The 18199-nt window shown below is 57.4% G+C and overlaps 1 protein-coding gene across 1 annotated transcript; it reads right to left on the reverse strand.

Annotated features, from left to right (window-relative positions):
• Positions 1-6603: 6603 nt before the first annotated feature.
• On the reverse strand, positions 6604-15908 carry STMN3 (stathmin 3). The gene is made up of 5 exons (XM_060622644.3): positions 15749-15908; positions 9704-9799; positions 9253-9428; positions 7779-7970; positions 6604-6993 (listed from the first exon to the last, which is right to left on the reverse strand). The coding sequence occupies exons 1-5, from the start codon at positions 15765-15767 to the stop codon at positions 6934-6936; spliced, it is 543 nt and encodes a 180-aa protein (XP_060478627.1). The 5' UTR covers positions 15768-15908; the 3' UTR covers positions 6604-6933.
• Between the last annotated feature and the right edge of the window lie 2291 nt (positions 15909-18199).

The raw sequence follows: 18199 nt of genomic DNA on the forward strand, positions 1-18199 counted from the left end.
AGAGCCCAACTCGGGGCTTGATCTCATGATTACGAGATTATGACCTGAGCTGAAATCAAGAGTCGGACACTTAACCAACTGAGCCACCCAGGAGCCCTTGTTTTTTTTTTAAGCAAACATTGTTAGATATTTGTGCTACAATATCACTGTATGTTTTCACCAGGTCACGAAAATCAAATGTAATTTTTCAGGATCCAGTTAATATCCTAGAGCCCTTGTCTTTTCTGTTGTTTTTTCACTTTGATTTTATTTTACATCTTTTATGCTTTTATTTCACTTTTGTTTTACATTATTTTGTCATTTTCCATTATATCTTAGGGAACTTCTAAAATTAAGGGGTTTATTTCGCAAAAAAAATTTTTTTTAATGTTTATTCGTTTTTGAGAGAGAGAGAGAGACAGAGCGTGAGTGTGGGAGGGTCAGAGAGAGAGGAAGACACAGAATCCGAAGCAGGCTCCAGGCTCCGAGCTGTCAGCACCGAGCCCTATGCAGGCTCGAACCCACGAGCTGTGCGATCATGACCTGAGCCAAAGTCGGTTGCTTAACCGACTGAGCCCTCCACACACCCCAATAGGGTCTTTCTTTCCTTAAGTGCGATTATTACTTTCACTAATTTTTTTTACTTGGGTAGAGTTGCAGCACAATACTGTTTCTCAAAATGTTATGTTAATATGTAATGGGTGGATCATTTCAGATGAATTGCTCTTTTTTTAATTTCTGAGTTTTAATTTCTAACATGGTAACTGTGAATCTGCACAATCTACATTAACAGAAAGTTTATGAAACCAAAAAGTTGGAAAGAATTTCCCAAAAGCCCGGTACGGCAGTGCAGCCACAGGACACAGAAGCACAGCTCCCAGAGGCTGTAAGTGTGTCAGCTTCAACACTGCTGACGACGCACGTCCTGTCTGCAGGAAAGCAGTTTTGGTGGCTCGAGGGTTTTTTCTCTGTACTTTTGCAGTGAACATGCGACACGTATAACCAGAAAAAACATTGACGTGATACAATAATGCCTACCTTGTTTTCCTCATGGTGGACATTATGAAGATCAGAAACGTTTTAAAATGCCCTGAAAAATCATAACTTACCCTATGTGCATAGTCTTACTACCACGGAAGTTCTCCCAGGGCAGGGGCTAGGCTTTCAAGTCAACACCATTCTCTAGAGTGAGGCACACACACACATAGTAAGCACTTGCTGAACTCATGCTGAATATACAAATAAATGCATGAATGTCTTTTTTTTTAATGTTTTTATTTATTTTTGAGACAGAGAGAGACAGAGCATGAGCAGGGGAGGGGCAGAGAAAGAGGGAGACACGGAATCCGAAGCAGGCTCCAGGCTCCGAACTGTCAGCACAGAGCCCGACACGGGGCTCGAACTCACGAACCGCGAGATTGTGACCTGAGCCAAAGTCAGATGCTCAACTGACTGAGCCCCCCAGGCGCCCCTAAATGCATGAATGTCTTAAAGTTAATTATACTGGGGCACCTGGCGGGCTCAGTCGGTGGAGCACGTGACTCTTAATCTCAGGGTTGTGAGTCTAAGCCCTACGTTGGGTGTAGAAATACTTAAAAACAGATAAACCCTTAAAAAAATAAAGCTATGAATTATATGTCTGCAACTTCTGGTTGCGGCTGAATTGTGTCCCTCCCCAAAATATGTTGACATCTCAACTCCCGGTAACTCAGAGCGTGACCTTACTTGGAAATAGCGTTGTTGCAGGCGTCGCTGGTTAAAACAAGGCCATATTGTATTAGGCTGGACCCCGAATCCAACGTCTCGTGTCCCATAGAGACACGCACAAAGGGGAGACGGCCATGTGGCCACAGAGACTGGCATGACACATGTACAAGCCAAGGGATGCCAAAGATTTTGAGTGTTCAGCAGAACACCAGCTCTGGTTCCCGATCCCAGGGGAGAGCAAAGCTCATCACAGCACCAGCCACTCGGGTAAAAGTCCAAACACTTCTGCCCCTGCATCCTGGCATCGGAGTTGCCAAGGAAACCATGAAGCAGCCGGGCGCCGAGAGCAGTTTACTCATGCGAGGAAGAGAGGAAGAGAGGAAGAGATGGTGGGGTCTACTTGGGTGGCTGGTCCCCACAGCCCCACCCCTCCTGTGCCGCAGGGGGAAGGCCCCACCCCCTGAGAGCCGGGGGCCTGCCTGACGGTGCAGGCACGAGCAGGACTGAGCTCGAAGTGGGGAAGTGTGTCCCGCACAAGTTCTGTGGGCTTCTTATTTGTTGGAAAGAAGGTTCCAGGCCCAAAGCCCATTCTTTTTTTCCTTTTTTTGTAAGTTTTTAAGTATTATTTCTGAGAGACAAAGAGAGACAGATGGTGAGTGGGGGAGGGGCAGAGAGAGAGGGAGACCCAGAATCCGAAGCAGGCTCCAGGCTCTGAGCTGTCAGCACAGAGCCCGACGCGGGGCTCGAACTCACAGACCGTGAGATCGTGACCTGAGCCGAAGTCCCACGCTTAACCGACCAAGCTGCCCAGGCGCCCCTGAAGCCCATTCTTAAGTGGTGCTGCTTGGGACTGAAAGGCTGCCTTTCCCAACAGCCAGAGCTAGGAGAGGCCAGGAGGCTTCTCTGGCCCAGGTTTCAGAGGAAGCACGGCCTTGTGACCCCTTGATTTTCGGCTTCTGGCCTCAGAACTGTGAGCAAATACATTTCTGATGTTCTCAGCCCCAGTTTGTGGTACTTGTCACCGCAGACCTAGAAAACTAATATCAATGTTGAAGAGCGAAACTTCTTCAGCGAAGAGAGAGACGGCCGTGGTCGGTGCTCGCTTCTTCCGCCCCCACCTGCACGCGGCCACAGCTGAGCTCACCCGAGGGGAAGCCTGCGAGAGGCTGCAGGAAGGCCCTGCCTGGGACAGACCTCTCTCTGTGCCGCCATCTGGCCTGTTTTGCTAGACGCCGTATTTTGGGGCGGGGGCCCGCTGCAGCCCCCAGACACTGAGTGAACACCAGCTGTGTCCACAACACACGGGTTGCTCAAGACAGGACGCCTGAGGCGGGTATAAAATACGCCCATAGATCCTTTGACACACTTCCTCTCCACAGGTGGAGCCTGACTCCCCTCCAGTGCGGGCTCTTCTTGGTGATGTGCTGCTTCTTTTTTTTTTTTTTTTTTTAATGTTTATTTTTGAGAGACAGAGAGAGTGTGGGTGAGCGGACAAGGGGTAGAGAGAGGGAGACACAGAATCCGAAGCAGGCTCCAGGCTCTGAGCTGTCAGCACAGAGCCAGAAGCGAGGCTCAAACTCATGAACCGTGAGATCACGACCTGAGCCAAAGTGGGACGCTCAACCGACTGAGCCACCCAGGCACCCCGGTGACGCGCTTCTGACAAAGGGCACGTGTGTGCTCCACCCAGGATCGGTTCACGCAGCTCAGGCGGCTCGCCCCGAGGGGACCAGCCCTGGGAGAGTTCATGGGGAGAGGACCTGAGGCAGAATCTGCGTGAGCGGGCCGACTTGGGGATCCTCCGGCCCTGTCCAGCCTGCAGGTGACCAGGGCCTTGGCCGATGTCCCAACCACGACCTCAGGAGAGACCCTGAGCCGGACGGCCCAGCTCCTGAGACCCTGATTTATGGACGCTGTGAGATGAGGGGTGTTGTTTCAAGCCACCACTTGGGGTAACTTGTTCCACAGCAGTACATAACTAATAGAGGACTGGCTCCCCAGAAGGGCTCCTGCCTTTCCTTTTCTTTGTTGGGGAAAGCGTGATCTGTCCGTGAAGGATTCTTCCATGCTGTGACTGTTGCAGATGCCATCTGCCCCTCGCTGCCTGATTAGGGCCCCCCTAAGAGTTGAGAAGCCCTGGTCTGTGACCAGCCTGGTCCTCTGGGAACGCCAGGCTCCGTGGCGTGCGTGTGTCTATGTAACCAGAATACAGCTGTGCGGAGCTTATGCCTCATGAAAATATTCTCAACACGCTCCCTTTCTCTCCCATTGTCCCCAGGCTTCTGATGCCTCTATTTCTCGTGGAGCTGTGTGTCCAGAGTCTGCCTTTCCCACCTGTCCCCGGGCAGGGGAAGGCGAGGATATGGTTCCCACTGTGTCAGCCTGGGGAAGTCGCTAGGACTGCCTCAGGGGAGGGCCAGGAGTGTGGGGGAGAGGTGACGGGGTCTCCCTGGGTCCTGGGGAGCAGGCACCTACTCAGGGCCTGGACCTGAGGCCCACGTGTGGGCCTGAGCAGACGCTGCATGGACACCCACCAAACATGCCTCCTCCCTAGCGGAGGGGTCCCTGCTGGGCACCCCAAATGGCTACGTGGGTCCCATGGAACAGGCCGACGACCAGTCGAAGTCCAATGTCTTCTCGTTCTCCTTTTGCCGCTCAAGGAACCCGTTTTCTGTCTGTGAGCGATCAGCTGCGCAGTGGGGTCCACAGAGCCGTGGGGTACATCCCTGGGAGGCTAGGACCCACCCACACCTGAGTGAGACCCACAGGACGGTGCAATGAGCAAGACAAGCCTCAGACCTCAGGCCCCCATGTGCCCCCCATCGCAGCAGCCGTTGGCCCCCGAGCCCGAGCTGCCAGGACAGTCCCGCTGCAGCCACAAGTCCTGCCCCCTCCCTCACACTGCCACTGTCGCCTGGGGCTCCAGCGAGGAAAATGGACTGGTGTGTCATTTCCACACTCACCTCTTAAAGCCCCAAGGTCGTTAGAACTGTCGGTAATTGTGATTCAAACAAGCTTGATAAGGGGCTTTAGTCGGAGCTCTACACTAAGCATTCAGGCACTCACGAGGAGTGGCCCTGAAGCCCGTGTGACCCCACAGATGCAGGATGCACAGGGCACAGTTCAACTGCTTCTCAAACACACGAGTTTTTCTGTCTGTAATCATTCATTTGATTTAATTTAAAGTTCACTTTCACTACGTGGATGACGTCGGCACAGCCACACTGGGCTTCCAGCTATGCGAGGGCTGCCCCGGCTCACAGATCCAGCCTTCCCTTCTCTTTCCGCTTCCCCTTCTGAGTCCCACAAAAGCCACATGTGGGTTCCAATCCTAGCTAGCCGCTCCCTCGGAGGCCGTGTGGGCGGGGATTAGGAGAGTGGGTGTGGGTCCCTACTTCCTCCTAAGTCTATGGCAGGGAACCTGTGTCTACTGTGCGCTCTGGCTCGGCCCTAGGAGACCACCAGCAGTGCCCCCGTAGGTTTCTGTGGGACGGATACGGGGGCACTGGGCGCCGAACCCACCTGGTTTCTGAGGTGCCGGCTCTGGGTCCTGCAAGAACCTGCAGTCTGTCCCCTCACGCTGGCCAGCAAGAGGATGGTCAACAGGGACCCTGCCCTCGGTGCTCAGCTGCGGGATGGGGCTGCTATGGAGAAGGGCAGGATGCCACAGTGACACAAAGACTGGACACCGCCCGTGTCCAGCAGATGAAGGCCTCACAGGCCAGCGCTGGGGCATCTGGAGATTGCACCCCCGGCTGAGGGAGGGGAAGGAACCCAGTCCAGGAAGGTCTTGGCAGGAGAGGCCTAGGGCCACGTCTCCAACCTGCAGGTTGCCCAGAGGGGGGCACTGGTCAAGAACGTCAAGGTTCGGGGCGCCTGGGTGGCTCAGTCGGTTGGGCGGCCGACTTCGGCTCAGGTCATGATCTCGCGGTCTGTGAGTTCGAGCCCCGCGTCGGGCTCTGTGCTGACAGCTCAGAGCCTGGAGCCTGTTTCAGATTCTGTGTCTCCCTCTCTCTGGCCCTCCCCTGTTCATGCTCTGTCTCTCTCTGTCTCAAAAATAAATAAACGTTAAAAAAAAAAAAAAAAGTCAAGGTTGGAGTAGGCAGGAAGGCGGTTTGGGAACCCTGTCCCCCAGCATCTGAATCTGCAGGCAGCTGGGCCCCTACTCCCTTTGCTGTCTGTTCGCTGAGGGGCACTCGTGGCTGCCACTCACTCACGCCTAGCCACACCTGTCCGGAGGCAAGCCTGAAAGGCCCATGGCCAGGAGCATCATGGGAGCGTCTTTCTACCAGAGTGAGGGCATGCGAAGGGGCCAAGACTCAAAAGAGCTCCGAGGACGGGGTTCCCCAAGGGTCTGTGAAGTCCAGGGGGAGAAGAGCAGTGATGATGGAGGAGGGCTTTCCCCACATGGGTACTGGGCCAGAAGCTCTAGGAGGGCACTCCTGGGAGGAGGGGCCAGCAAGGGGTGCCCACAACCCTCTAGACCATGGCGGCTCGCTCCTGGGTCCCTGGTGGAGAATGCCCACTCCCTGGGAGACTCAGGCCAGGCCATATCCCTCCCCACTCCCACTTCAGCCACAGGCAATGGCTGTGGCCTCCCAGGTCAGCCCAAATTGCCCCCTGAAGACCAGGTGGTCTCAGAGGACTCCTCTGCGACCACAGTAAAAGGCTGCCAACCGTACCCACCAATTCCAAAACATTCCACTGCACAGACGGCTTCCTCGGCTGGCCGCAGTGACAGCATGCCCTGCCCCGAGGTCCTTCTTTCTTCCTCTGTCCCCTCCCACGCGCTCAGGCCCTCTCCCACCGAAGACGGCACAGGTGGTGTGCCTTTGCCTATCGGCGGGGAGCTGGCTCAGAGGATGTGCCCCAAGTGACAAGGTGCTCACAGGACAACCCAGCATAAGGACCCACATGTTCCTGCTACCACCACTGGATTTATTGAGGCTGCCACCACGTCTGCTAAGAGGGCCACCAAGAGGGGACCCAGCCACTGCCCGGCCTGGTGCCTGAACTGAGGGACTGTGTGCCATGTTCTGGTGGCTCCTCGAGGGAGAGCCTGTGGAGAGTGACAGGCCACAAGGACTGGACAGCTCAGAGCGGAAAGAGAAGCATGAGCTAGGAGTGCAGGGTGGGGAGGGGGCAGGAACCAAAGTTGCATCTAGACAAAGTGGGACAAGACGAAACCAGAACCCGCGTGTGTAGACGTCTCCTCTCAGGATCCAGGCGCCTCTGGTCCGCAGCCCCTTAGCCGGACATCTCCTCTCGCTGCTCCTTGTTCCTGCGCACTTCAGCTGCGTGCAGCTCCTGTGAGGACAGGTGGAGGTGGGCGGGGCCCTGCGCCGCGGGGGGCGAGAGGGGGGCCCGCCCCTCCCCCACACCCAGTTTTCAGGGACCCTCCCAAGTGCGGGAGAAGCGACCAACGAGGGCACCTTAGCGACCAGGACTGAGGGTCAACAGAGAGCAGGAGGAGGTGCGCGTCATCCTCTGAAAGTGTGGCCCGAGTGCGGGGACTGGCCCTCAGTGCGACTGGGGTTGCGCCCAAACCACAGAGGGGGAGTTGGAACTCAGGTAACTTCCTTGGGATTGCGGACTCCACGGTGTCCCCTGGCACCAACCTGGTTCCACCCTGTGGTCTGAAGCAGAGGCCACTCCCGGGGGCTCCGGCCAGGGCAGGGCCTCGCCTCACTCTGGGCTGTCTCCTAGCTGGACAGGGAGCAGCCGGGGCGCGAGAGCGCTGGTGGTGCGGTGGGCAGGGGCCAACCGAAGGAAGGGGCTCGTGGGTGCTTCCCCGGCCCCTCCCCTCTTCTGGTTCAAACCCGGGATACGCGTCCTTCCGGGCACTTCCAAAACAATGACCACCCGTTTATTATTGCGGTTATCGGCCCTGTCCCACCGGGACTGGACAATTGGCCTTGGCTGTGGCACTGCGGGAGGCGCCCAATAAATGCAGGCGGAGCCCGCCTCTCGCGGCCCGGGATCCACCCCGCCCCGGCACCGCCCCCTACGTGGAGCCCCGCCCCTCCCTGCTTTGGCACGCCCCCTCCCGGTCCCGGTCGCGTTCCCGGCTCAAGCCCCGCCCCGGCGCGCACCTTCTCGCGCAGCCGCTCGCGCAGCGCCGCCAGGTGCGCCTCGCGGATCTCCTTGCTGAGCTCCATCTTGTAGTTGAGCTTCTCCTCCGCCAGACGACTGAAGTTGTTGTTCTCCTCCAGCGCCTTGTGCAGCACCTCGCGCTCGTGCTCGCGCCGCTCGGCCAGCTGCTTTAGCACCTGCGCCTCCTGCGTCTGTGCGGACGGGCGGGGGCGCGCGCGTGGGCGGTGGCCGCCCGCTCCGCCCCGCCCCCAGCCTGGCCCCCCCCTCCACCCCCCCCCCCCCCCCCCGGCGCGCGGTCTCGCCCCGCCCAGTGCCCTCATTGCCCTGCCCTGCTGCCCACTGGACGCGCGTCCTCCAGGAGCCCGGATCTACACTGTCCTGCCGTCGGCGAGGGTGTCCACCTGGTCCCGCTTTGCCTGGGACTTCCTGGGCTTTAGCATCGCAAGGTCCGCGTGCCCGCAGAACCCTCGGCCCCAGACACACCGGAAGCTGCTGACCCTTTCTGTGAGTCCTCAGCTCCCAGAGCTGCCCCTCCCACGATGCTGAGTGAGCCCACGCAGTAAGAGAGGCTCTGTCCCGCTCGCTGCCGCCTCCAGAGGTCCTGATGCACTCAGGGAATGTTGGAGGAGCAGAGCAAGTTCAAAGCTTAAGGGCTGTCACTGAGCCTTCACCGTCTCCTCTAAAAAGTAGGTGCGTGATGCGCACCAGGTTCTGAATTCCCTAAGGTGCGGAGAGCTGTGCACGGGCCCCCAGAGCTGGGGAGAAGGGACTGGTTGGGGCAAGGAGCCCGGGACTCCTGGCTCTACACTGTCTGTCCTTATTTGGGGGAGGGGCTGCTTGGTGAGGGTCAGAGACCCAAGGATGATCACCCACACTTCCTTCCTTCTGGGCCCACCCACGTGCCAGTCACTACTAGCTAACCCTAGGAGGCCTGGGTCCCCAGGTTTCACTGGGACGTGCTACAAGGGATCCAGAGCCACTGCCCCTGCCCAAGGGGCAGCCCTCAGCACTGCACTCCTGAGGGTACCCCTGTTGTGTGTGTTTCAGTCTCCATGGGGCTGGTGTGAGGGGGAGGGGTGGGGAGGGAGGCTGGGGCCCCCTGAGCTCCCAGCGGGTCTGGGCTTGCAGCCCCCGACACATGGCAGCCCCTTTGTTCTCACTTCTCTGCCCCGGAGAAAGGTGCTAGTCTAGCCTCATGTCCCAGGACTCCTCCTGGCTGTGGCCAAGGACATCCCCTCCAACAGCATCTGCTTCCTATCTGTCTCCGGCTGGCTGCCATTGGGGATGCCTCATCCTCCCTGTCCCATTCTGATCTCCCCAGAGGCGATCCAGGGAACCATGAGACCCTCTCCACCCCAAGCTAATAGCCAAGCAGCAGCTTGGAGTACCCCGTGCCTGGAGGGCTCTGTCTGTGCCCATCCAGGCCTCCTGGCCACCTTCCTCAGGACCTGGAGGCAGGGGTGGGCTCCTCACCTTCCTCCGTTCCTCAGCTGCCTCCAGCCGCTTCTGCAGCCCCTCCAGGGAGGTGTCCTTCCTCTTGGGGGGAGAGGAGAGCACTGGGCTCTCAGGGGACAGGTCAGAAGGGGACTTGAGGATGACCTCGAAGCTCTGGCCAGAGGCCCTCTTGTCCAGCTGCTTCACCTCCATGTCTGTAAGATCAGACGGGGACTTCAGGATGCTGAGGGGGCCTGTTCCCAGCACACATCCAAGTCAAGGGCTGGGGGAGGGAGCACGGCTGCTCACGTGGGACTCCCAGGCCTGAGCCCCCAGGACCACCGCCCCCATCAGAGCTTCCCTCTCCAGAAGCCAACTAGGGGAGCATGTGGGGGAGGGGGGTTGGAGAGGCCACGGGGCCAGGGAACAAGGTAAGGAGGAGGCAGGCACTGGTCAAGCAGGACCTGTCAGTGGCCCGGGGCACACTCACCCCCATACTGGTAGATGGTGTTGGGGTGCGGCTGTGAGTAGAAACAGGAGCAGATGAGCGACAGCACTGACAACTCCTTCATCTTCTCCTTGTAGGCTGTGGGCATGAGGCCAGCATGAGAGGGCGCCACGACCTCACCTCCTGGCGGCCCCCTCGTCCTCTCCCGGCATTCTTCCCATGCTGTGTCTCTCGGGAAGTCTGTTTATCTCACTCTCTTTTCTGTTCCCTCGCCTCTCTACGTCTCTCCTCTCCTCTTCCCTCCTCTCCCCACCCCTCCCAGAAGTTGACGGTCTTTCCCTGGCACCCCTCCCTGTGTCCTGCATTGTTCTCCCTGCTCCAGGCTCCTTGTGCTCCCCTCCCTCCTCTTCTCTCTCTTGGCATTTCTGTTTGTCTCTGTTCATCCTTCTGTCTCCCTCACTCTCTGTCACTCTCTGTCTGTATCTTTCCACATCTCCATGACTCTGTCACTGTATTTTCCCAACTCACCCTCCCTGTACTTCCCCCTCTTTACTTCCTCCCCTTTCCCTCTCGCAGATACTAACCGCCACATCAGATGTGGTGCTTCTGCAGGCAGCACTTTCTTGGGCTGTCCACTTGGGTGAAGCCCTCAGAATTCCTCTTATGCACCCCCCAACACTTACCCTGACAGCATTGCAGCCCCCCCCCCCCATCCCCCAAAACCTGGCTCTGAACAGGCCCAGGCTTTCTGTTCTTCTAGGGCCAGAGGGTAGGGAGCTGTCCGTTCAGCACTAACACCTGCCCTCTAGCTTTGCAAAGCAAGTGCCCACAGCCAGTGTCCCCAGTGCCCAACTAGAAAAGGAGGCCATGAGCCCTGTCAGAAGATGGAGGAGCCCACTGTCAGAGCGGGAATGAATGAGCTATTTGTGGTCCATTTGTGACAAGCCAGACCCCAAAGTAGACACGTTGGTCAGGTGTCTCACTAGTGTTTAACCATCTTCAGGTTCAAGACTGTCCCCCTGCTCAACCGAGATGATACTGGACCCAAGGGGTGAGGGTGACTTGTGCAAAGCTCCTCAAGTACAGTTCAGGTGGTCTGTGTTCTTTCCACAACTCCAGCATGTCACAAAGACCAGGAGGCTCAGAGACCCATGCCCCCGCCTCCCTGGCTAGAGAAGCTGGGACAGGTCTCCAGAGAGATGCTCCAGAGAGGGAACATGGCTTCTGTGAAGGAAAAGCTACCTACAGGGCTCTTCCCAGGGGCAGACACCAATTTGGACAAGTGTTGAGGTAGACAAGAAAATTCCTGATCAAATTTCACACGAGACAATGTCTTTAAGTTGAGTTAATGTGAAATTGGGGAAAGTGCTGGTGTAGAAACAGGAAACAGGACAGAAATCATCAGCCCTTGTCTGAGGGAATAGCTCACAGTGAGCAGGGTTTTCTCACAATCATTTCTCTGCAGAGAATGATGTTATTTGATCTAAATGTCCTGATGATCCAGACTCCTCTGGAGAGAGCCCGAGAGACCTTAAAGGGAGCACAATGAATCCTGGGCTGGCAGCAGGGAGAGCCTTTAAGGGGCTTGGAGGGGAAGCAGGGCAAAGACATATCTTGGTAAGTGGGCCAGACGGGGGCAGGCTTCCAAGGGAATTTCGGCCTGAGTTGCCAATTTTATTTTTTCACAAGCAGAATCTATTTGTGCATTTTTGTGCTGTGAAAAGTTAATTTTAAAAAGAAGGCAGAGGGTACATCACAATACATGTGCTGGGGAGTTAGAGAGTGTAAGAGCAGGCAAAGCAGCCCTTCAGAAGCAGCAGACCAGGAGGCATTTGGGCATTTGGAAAGGCTGGGGAAGTCACCAGCCCTGTGCTCAGAGGCAAGGTCAGGACGGGAGCAAGAGGGTATCTGGGTCAAAGGGACACACTTGGGTCCTGGGAGAGGCCAGGAAGGAAAGGGCTCAGTCTAACCCTGCCACCACCAGCCTCCCTGGCAAGAGACAGTGCTTCCCCTACCTCCCAGGGAGTCCTTCTGCACCACATGTGAAACCTGCAAATGGGTCTACCATACAGGCAGGAGCTTGGGGCCTCGCCGCTGCTCCAGCTCCTCTCTGCCTTGAGGCTGAGGTTTTCCTGGGAGAAGGAGCTGCACGTTTATTACAGAGGAAGAACAAGTTCACAGACAAATGTCACCTCAGCATGAAGGGAGGCTGGCGGCAGTTCAGGGAGCAGGATGGGGAGGTTTGGCAGGTGTGAGCACCACATTGTTAGGATAGAGGGGAGAGGGATGGTAGGGCTGAGACTGAGTCAGAGCTCTCTGAGGTCACAGCTCAGCCCAGGGGACCAGTGCCAACTGGAAAGTGAGGGACTCTGTCCTACAGCTGTAAATAGGGGTGCAGCTCAGTGTCTGATGGTCATGGAGATTCCCTGGGCTGGTTTCTCCCAGGCTGATGGCCCAGGGGGAGCTTCCTTCCCTGAGTAGCCAAGTGGGAAGGGGCACCCCCCAGAAGGGGGCTTTGGGAGTGAGGCTTGCTGTGTGGTTTGGCTACAAGTTGGAGGGGACTGGACAGCAAGTGAGGAAATTGGCAAATTTGCAGAGAGTGAGCCAGGAAAAGCCCACACATGGGGCCAGAGAGCAGGGCTGGGCCCAGCGGCTCTGAACACAGGAGGTTACACCTGTGTCCTCAGAGCTGGCGGGCTTAAAGACCATGTCTCATTGCAGAGGGAAGAGGTTGAGGGCCAGACCCATCTAGGCACCTCTCCATACAGAGAGCTCAAGTCAGGAAACGCCTCTACAGCTTGGAGGCATGCCCTTTCTCCCCCCTCACCAGGACCCTTCTCTTCCCCATCACTGACTTCAAGGAGTCATTAAAAAACAAATCTCTGCTGTGAACTGGATTGCTTTCATCTCCCCCCTCCTCTTCATTGTATTAAATGGCAAATATGCAAATATGCACATTGGCCTTTTGGATGCTTAGATCCCAGGTGAGCAAGAGTTAGAAGGCACCACCTCAGCCTACAGTGGCATGGTAACAATAATGACACCACTCATAAGGTGGGCGTGTGACATCCATGCGCATGACCCTCAAGACCAGCCAGCCCAGGTGGATACGCTTGTCAGGCTCATTTCTACTGAGGGGAAAAAAGAGACTCAGAAAGCAAGGGGCCCAGCCAGAATCACACAGCATGCCAGGATGGGAGCCTGGTCATGAGTCCCAGCCTCTGACTGTACTTTTCTGCTTGGAGCCTCATGGTGATGGTGCTAGGTGGTGTCTAGTCAGAACTGGGAGGGCAGGGGGCCCACAGATGCCTGCTCACCCCTAGAAGGGTCCTGGAGGCTGCTAATTGCTTCTTCACAGATGAAACTCATTGCCATCCAGGCTGCCCCTCTCACTAGCCAGAGTCATATGCAATGTGCTGGGAGCCCAGCATGGCAGGAATTGCCGGCAGAATTCACCTTTCTCTGAGCAGGAAACTCTGCAAAATGTGGCTGCAACAGTCACACTGCCCAGCACAGACTGGGCACGCACCTCTTGTCAGGCAGCAGGCCGAGCACTGTTCCTGCAATATCTTGCTGTCTCTCAGAACAAGCCCAGGGGAGGTGCTGTCACTGCCATCCCCATCCACATGCAGCCCTGAGAGTTTAGGTAGCATGTGCAAGGCCTCCCAGCTCAACAGAGTTGCATAAGGAGACAGATATGAGCAGGAGTCTACAAAAGTGTGTGAAGAGCTGAGCATCTGGGAAGGACATCAAGAGATGGCCACCTGTCTGCTAAAGCTGTGTTCACTCTCTAGAGAATAAGGTTAGCTAGGGTGCCCATCTCCGGGATGGAGGGGAGGGTAGGGAGGGCCACCTGTCCCCAGGTGAGTCTCAACAATATAGCCCATCAGCAGGCACTCAGCTTTTCGGTCAACAGAGGAAGAGAAAGCTAAGGTCAATCTTGTAGTGACTATGAGATCATAGCAGACAATGACTCTAGTCACCAAGGCCAAATGAAGCCCACCAGCAAGCTGGGGCAGACAGGCCACTGAGGCCTGGGAGATCAGCTCCAATCAGAGAGGTCTCTTAACAGAGAAGCCATAGCTGGGGTTCACTTAAACTGATTTTGGTCACAATTACTGGTGCGCTCCCATAGCCACTCCTGGGCCAAACTCCTATCAAACTTTTATGAAGATGAGCACAGGTAGGTACACGTGTGGGCTGTGCTCTACCTAGGGCAGCACCAATGGTGAAACAGGAAAGGCCCAGCCCCATGTGACTCTGTCCAGGGGACGTTCTCCAGCTGGCATGCAGCACATCCATGAGGCAGTGGCTGTGCTGGACAAAACGGATGGTGAAAAGGTAACTTGGGCACCCAGAAAAATCCTGGGGCTAAGCGTGGGTCAGCAGGGCCCCAACAAGGCACTGCTGGTATCGGGGCTGTGAGGTCAGTGTCGGGCCGACCTCTGAGAGGCATCAGTGGTGCCGTTTTGGCTATTTCCCTTCACCACCTAATCTACCTGCTTATCTGTCAGACAGATGGCAGGAATGAGGCCTACTGAGGGCTTTTACTAAAGGGGGTTCTTACTGAAGGGGGTGAGTGAGAGAAAAGGCTGAGAGCATCGCCCACGAGTGGTTGCTCTGTCTCCCACTCAAGCACAGATCCTGAGCAAGGGCCTGAAGCCTGAAGCCCCACCTCAGTGTAGGACTGGGGTAACACTCTGGCCATGAGAAGGACAGACTGCCCTCAGTTCCTGGAGGGGGAGGTCTCATTCTGCCCAGAGCGGATCCCAATATCTCTAAGGATGTCAACAAGAGAGAGCAGGGGGCGGATGAAGACCAGATGGACGGACCCAGTGCAGGAGGGGTGTGGTCAGTGACACACATGTTCCCCTCCTGGACAAGTGCAGAAGTCACCTGGGGCCTGGAGCCCAGGAGGCCTAAGAGGCTGGGCAGGGCTGGGCACATGTGAGTGGGTGGAGCTCTGCTAAAGCTGTGTTCACTCTCTAGAGAATAAGGTTAGCTAGGGTGCCCGTCTCCGGGATGGAGGGGAGGGAAGGGAGGGTTGGGAGTGTGGTTCCGGACGGAGTGGGGAACGGGGTGGAGGTTGGGGAGGGGGTGCTGCCCTGCTGTCCTTCCACATGGAGTGCAAAGATGAAGCTGGTTTTGGGGCTCAGAGCATTCCTGGGGACAGCAAGCCCAACGTCCTCACATCCAGGGTCACCTGCAGCTCTCCTGCGTCCAGTAACTGCCCCGTGTCCACCTCTCTGCCAGAGCTCCCCTCCTGGAAGGCCCCGAGGGAGGAGGGTCGCAGCCTTGGTGGTGGGGGGGGGGGGAGGGGGGGGGGACCGTGGATCCGCAGCTTGGGAGGCGGGGCGGTCGGGGAGGGAGGGGCAGACCCCTCCTTGCTGGAAGGGCTTGGAAACTGCAGCAGCCCCTCCCCCCATGCGAACCCTGCTGCGCAAAGGGCGGTGGCTTTTTTCGACCAGAACGGGTGGCACCTTGTCGCAGAGAGCGGTCCCCAAGCCCGCAGCAGCGAGGGGAGGGGGCGGTGACGCTCGACGGGGGCGCGGCTCCCCGCTCGCTCCCCAGTCCTTCCGCAGCGTCCCTCCAGCCCCCAGGGCGCTCCTTTGGCGCAGGGAGGGCCCCGGCCCGCCAGCCCTGGGCTAGGGCTCCCGCAAAGAGTCCTACCCTCCCAGTCCCCAGCCTCTCCAGCGCGTCCACCCAGGGGCACCGGCCCGCGTCAGGCCCGGGAGCCACTCTGCCACAGTCACGCCTGGCCTGACACGGCGGACACGGAAGGGGCAATGAGCCTCCGAACCTGACGTTCTCACCCTGGGTGCTCCCTTGGGCGCCGCCCCTGCCCAACGGCCCACGCTCGCCGCACCAGCGCCACAATTCTTGCCCTTGGGGCACCAGGTCGTCCCAACCCGCTGGCCTGAACTCTGGCTCATGCGGGTTCGGCCCGGCCGCGCCCCGCGCTCTGAGCGCGGGGTCTGAGATGTGGAAACAGGAGTCCGCCAACAGCCCCTGCTTTGGGCGAGGCCAGACAATGGCCTCAGCTCAGACCCGCCGCCGCCCCAGGAAGCCCGCGTGCCGGGCGCCTACCGGACAAGGTGCTGGCCATGGTGCTGGCGGCGGCGGAGGCTGCGGAGGCCGAGGAGGCGCGGGCGGCGGCTGGAGCTGCAGTCGGCAAATGCTGCAGTGCTGGGGAGGGGAGAGAGCGAGGGAGGACGGGAGGCGGGCGCAGAGAGGGAGGGAGGCAGCGAGGGAGAGAGAGAGAGAGAGGGACGGAGAGAGAGCGCGCTCGAGAGAGGGAGAGAGAGAGAGAGAGAGAGAGAGTGCGCGCTTGAGCGCCTGGCTGGCTGTGGCAGGGCAGCCGTCAGAGAGAGAGAGGAGTGAAGACAGGGGAGGATGGGAGGGGAGAGACCCGCCTGGGACGAAGGGTGGAGTATTGCAGCCAGATGCCCATCCTCCCACTGCTTACCTCTTGGACCCACTGCTGCCCAACGTGGCTTTGGCTTTGTGCAGGCTTGGGGGGATGGTGGAGACATTCCCCGTTCCCCAGGGTGGGCGTGGCAGGAGGGGACAGACCCCAACAGCGGAGGGGGGGGGGGCGGGGATTGGAGAGCTCTTCACCTGAGCCTGGGAGGTGCCTTCTGTGTGCCCAGGCCTGTGCTGAGGGGAAAGTTTGTCATAGACAGTGGGGGTGGGGATTGGTCCGGAAGGCCTCCAAGGAGCATCCCAGAGGATGAGCTGATTCTGAGGCAGAAAAGAGGGCAAATGGGGATGGTGAGGCCTAGATCAAGGGCTTTGAAGGAAGACAGAGATGCGTTCCAACCCCAGCTCTGACACCCACTAGCTTGGTGACTGGGGCAAGTTTCTGACTTCCTGTGCCTCCATTTCTCAAATGTAAGATAAAACAATAATGGCAGTCTCCAGATGATGGAGGAGAAGAGGGTACACCCTTGGTGAGTGCGTGGGGGTCATGCCTCCCCTCCTCCTCTGGGCTTAGGGTTCTGGTCGGTACCCCAAAGGGAGAGCCTGGCAGAGATGGTGGGTCCTTTCTTGAAGTGACCATCTCTCCTCCCTTTGGGGCTGGGAAGTCAGAGAGATGGAGTGTCATTCCCATTTTAGGGACAGAGCCACCGAGGCCTGGAGAAGTGCTTGCTCCACAAGCAGCTAAGTCCAGGAATAAAACTGTGGGAAATCTCAGGAGCCCGCACAGCGGTCAGGTAGACACACACAGCTAAGTACAGGAATAAAACTGGGGGATCTCAGGAGCCTGCACAGGGGTGAGGTAGGCTCAGAAAGGGAACTGACAGGAACAAACCTAAGGGTCAGAGTCAGCCTGGAGCAGGCCCAGCAAGCATGTATACAAAACACACCTTGAGATACACACACAGCGAGTGTGTTAACATCTGTCTTGTGTTCCACATAGTGTCTGACCCACATGGGTATCTCACAAAGCCCGTAACAGCAGGCTCAATTCAAATTTGTTGACTTGATCAAGACCTCTGTGCCTGCTGGGCGGGGCAGGCTATGGCCATCCTTCAGCCTTGGTGTCCATTCCCTCCCATCTTTCGTGGCTAAGTTCAGTACACGGAATTTGTAGGTTATAATTTGTAGGAGGCCTCGCAGTCCCCATGTGTGGTTTGTGACCAGGCAGCTCATGCATCAACTCAGGGTCTCAGGGTCCTCAGCTCCAGTCCTGCCCAGGGGGCTCGAGTCTCTGGGCCCTGCCCTACCTTCCTTGGACTTCTGGAAGCACCAACACCTCTGCTTTTAGAAGACAGGGGTGTGTGGACCTGAAGAGGAGGACTCCTGGCTCTGAGACTTGCTAGCTGCTGGCTTTGGGCAATCTGCTAACCACCTAGCATGTTCTTTGTGAAGTGCGGATAATAAAAGAACTTATCTCAGAGGCCGTTAGGAAGACAAACATGTCAATGCCTGCGTGGATGGTAGTGAAATCTGTTTGGAGTGAGTACTCAGCAAGTGTGTGGCCAGGTCTCTTCATCTTCTCCAATCTCTAGCTGAGAGTCTAAGACAAACACTGCACACCCCCTCACAGGTGGGACAGGTCGGGGGTGGGGGGTGGATGCCAGTGGTCCACGTGCTTCTCTAAGCACGATGTCTCACACATCTAGGCATTAAACAGAGCCCATGAGAAGCTCTGATGTCAGCATTGCCAGCTGGCTGGTGCCTTTTGGGACAGGCTGGGGTCATCTACAAATACCTACAGCCTACAGAGCTGTGCAGACCCCTTGGTCCCACTGCTGACTGCCAGCCGGTGCTAGGTGCTGGGGAGTCAGGGGGGTCCACCCTCACCAGTCGGGGGGACATTGGCTAGAAAGTCGGCCGAGGGTCTCCAGGCCCGAGCAGCCCTTGGGGAGAAAAGGGGAGGAGGGATCACAGCTAACCAATCCGAAGGTTTGTGCAATTGTCTGGACCATCCAGGTGGCTCAGCCCAGGGAGGAGTAATGGAATGCAGGCTCTTGTGGGGAAAGCATCGAGGGAGGAGACGGCTGGAACCCTAGGTTTCTGCCTGCGGGCGATGGA

This window comes from Panthera onca, chromosome A3 (assembly GCF_046562875.1).
Source record: "Panthera onca isolate mPanOnc1 chromosome A3, mPanOnc1 haplotype 2, whole genome shotgun sequence".
Taxonomy (NCBI): domain Eukaryota; kingdom Metazoa; phylum Chordata; class Mammalia; order Carnivora; family Felidae; genus Panthera; species Panthera onca.

Coding starts and splice junctions, on each gene's coding strand:
- STMN3 (XM_060622644.3), bottom strand. Junction 9,429..9,703: donor CACCATCTACCAGTATGGGG/GTGAGTGTGCCC, acceptor CTGATCTTACAG/ACATGGAGGTGAAGCAGCTG. Junction 7,971..9,252: donor CAGCTGAGGAACGGAGGAAG/GTGAGGAGCCCA, acceptor CCGTCCGCACAG/ACGCAGGAGGCGCAGGTGCT.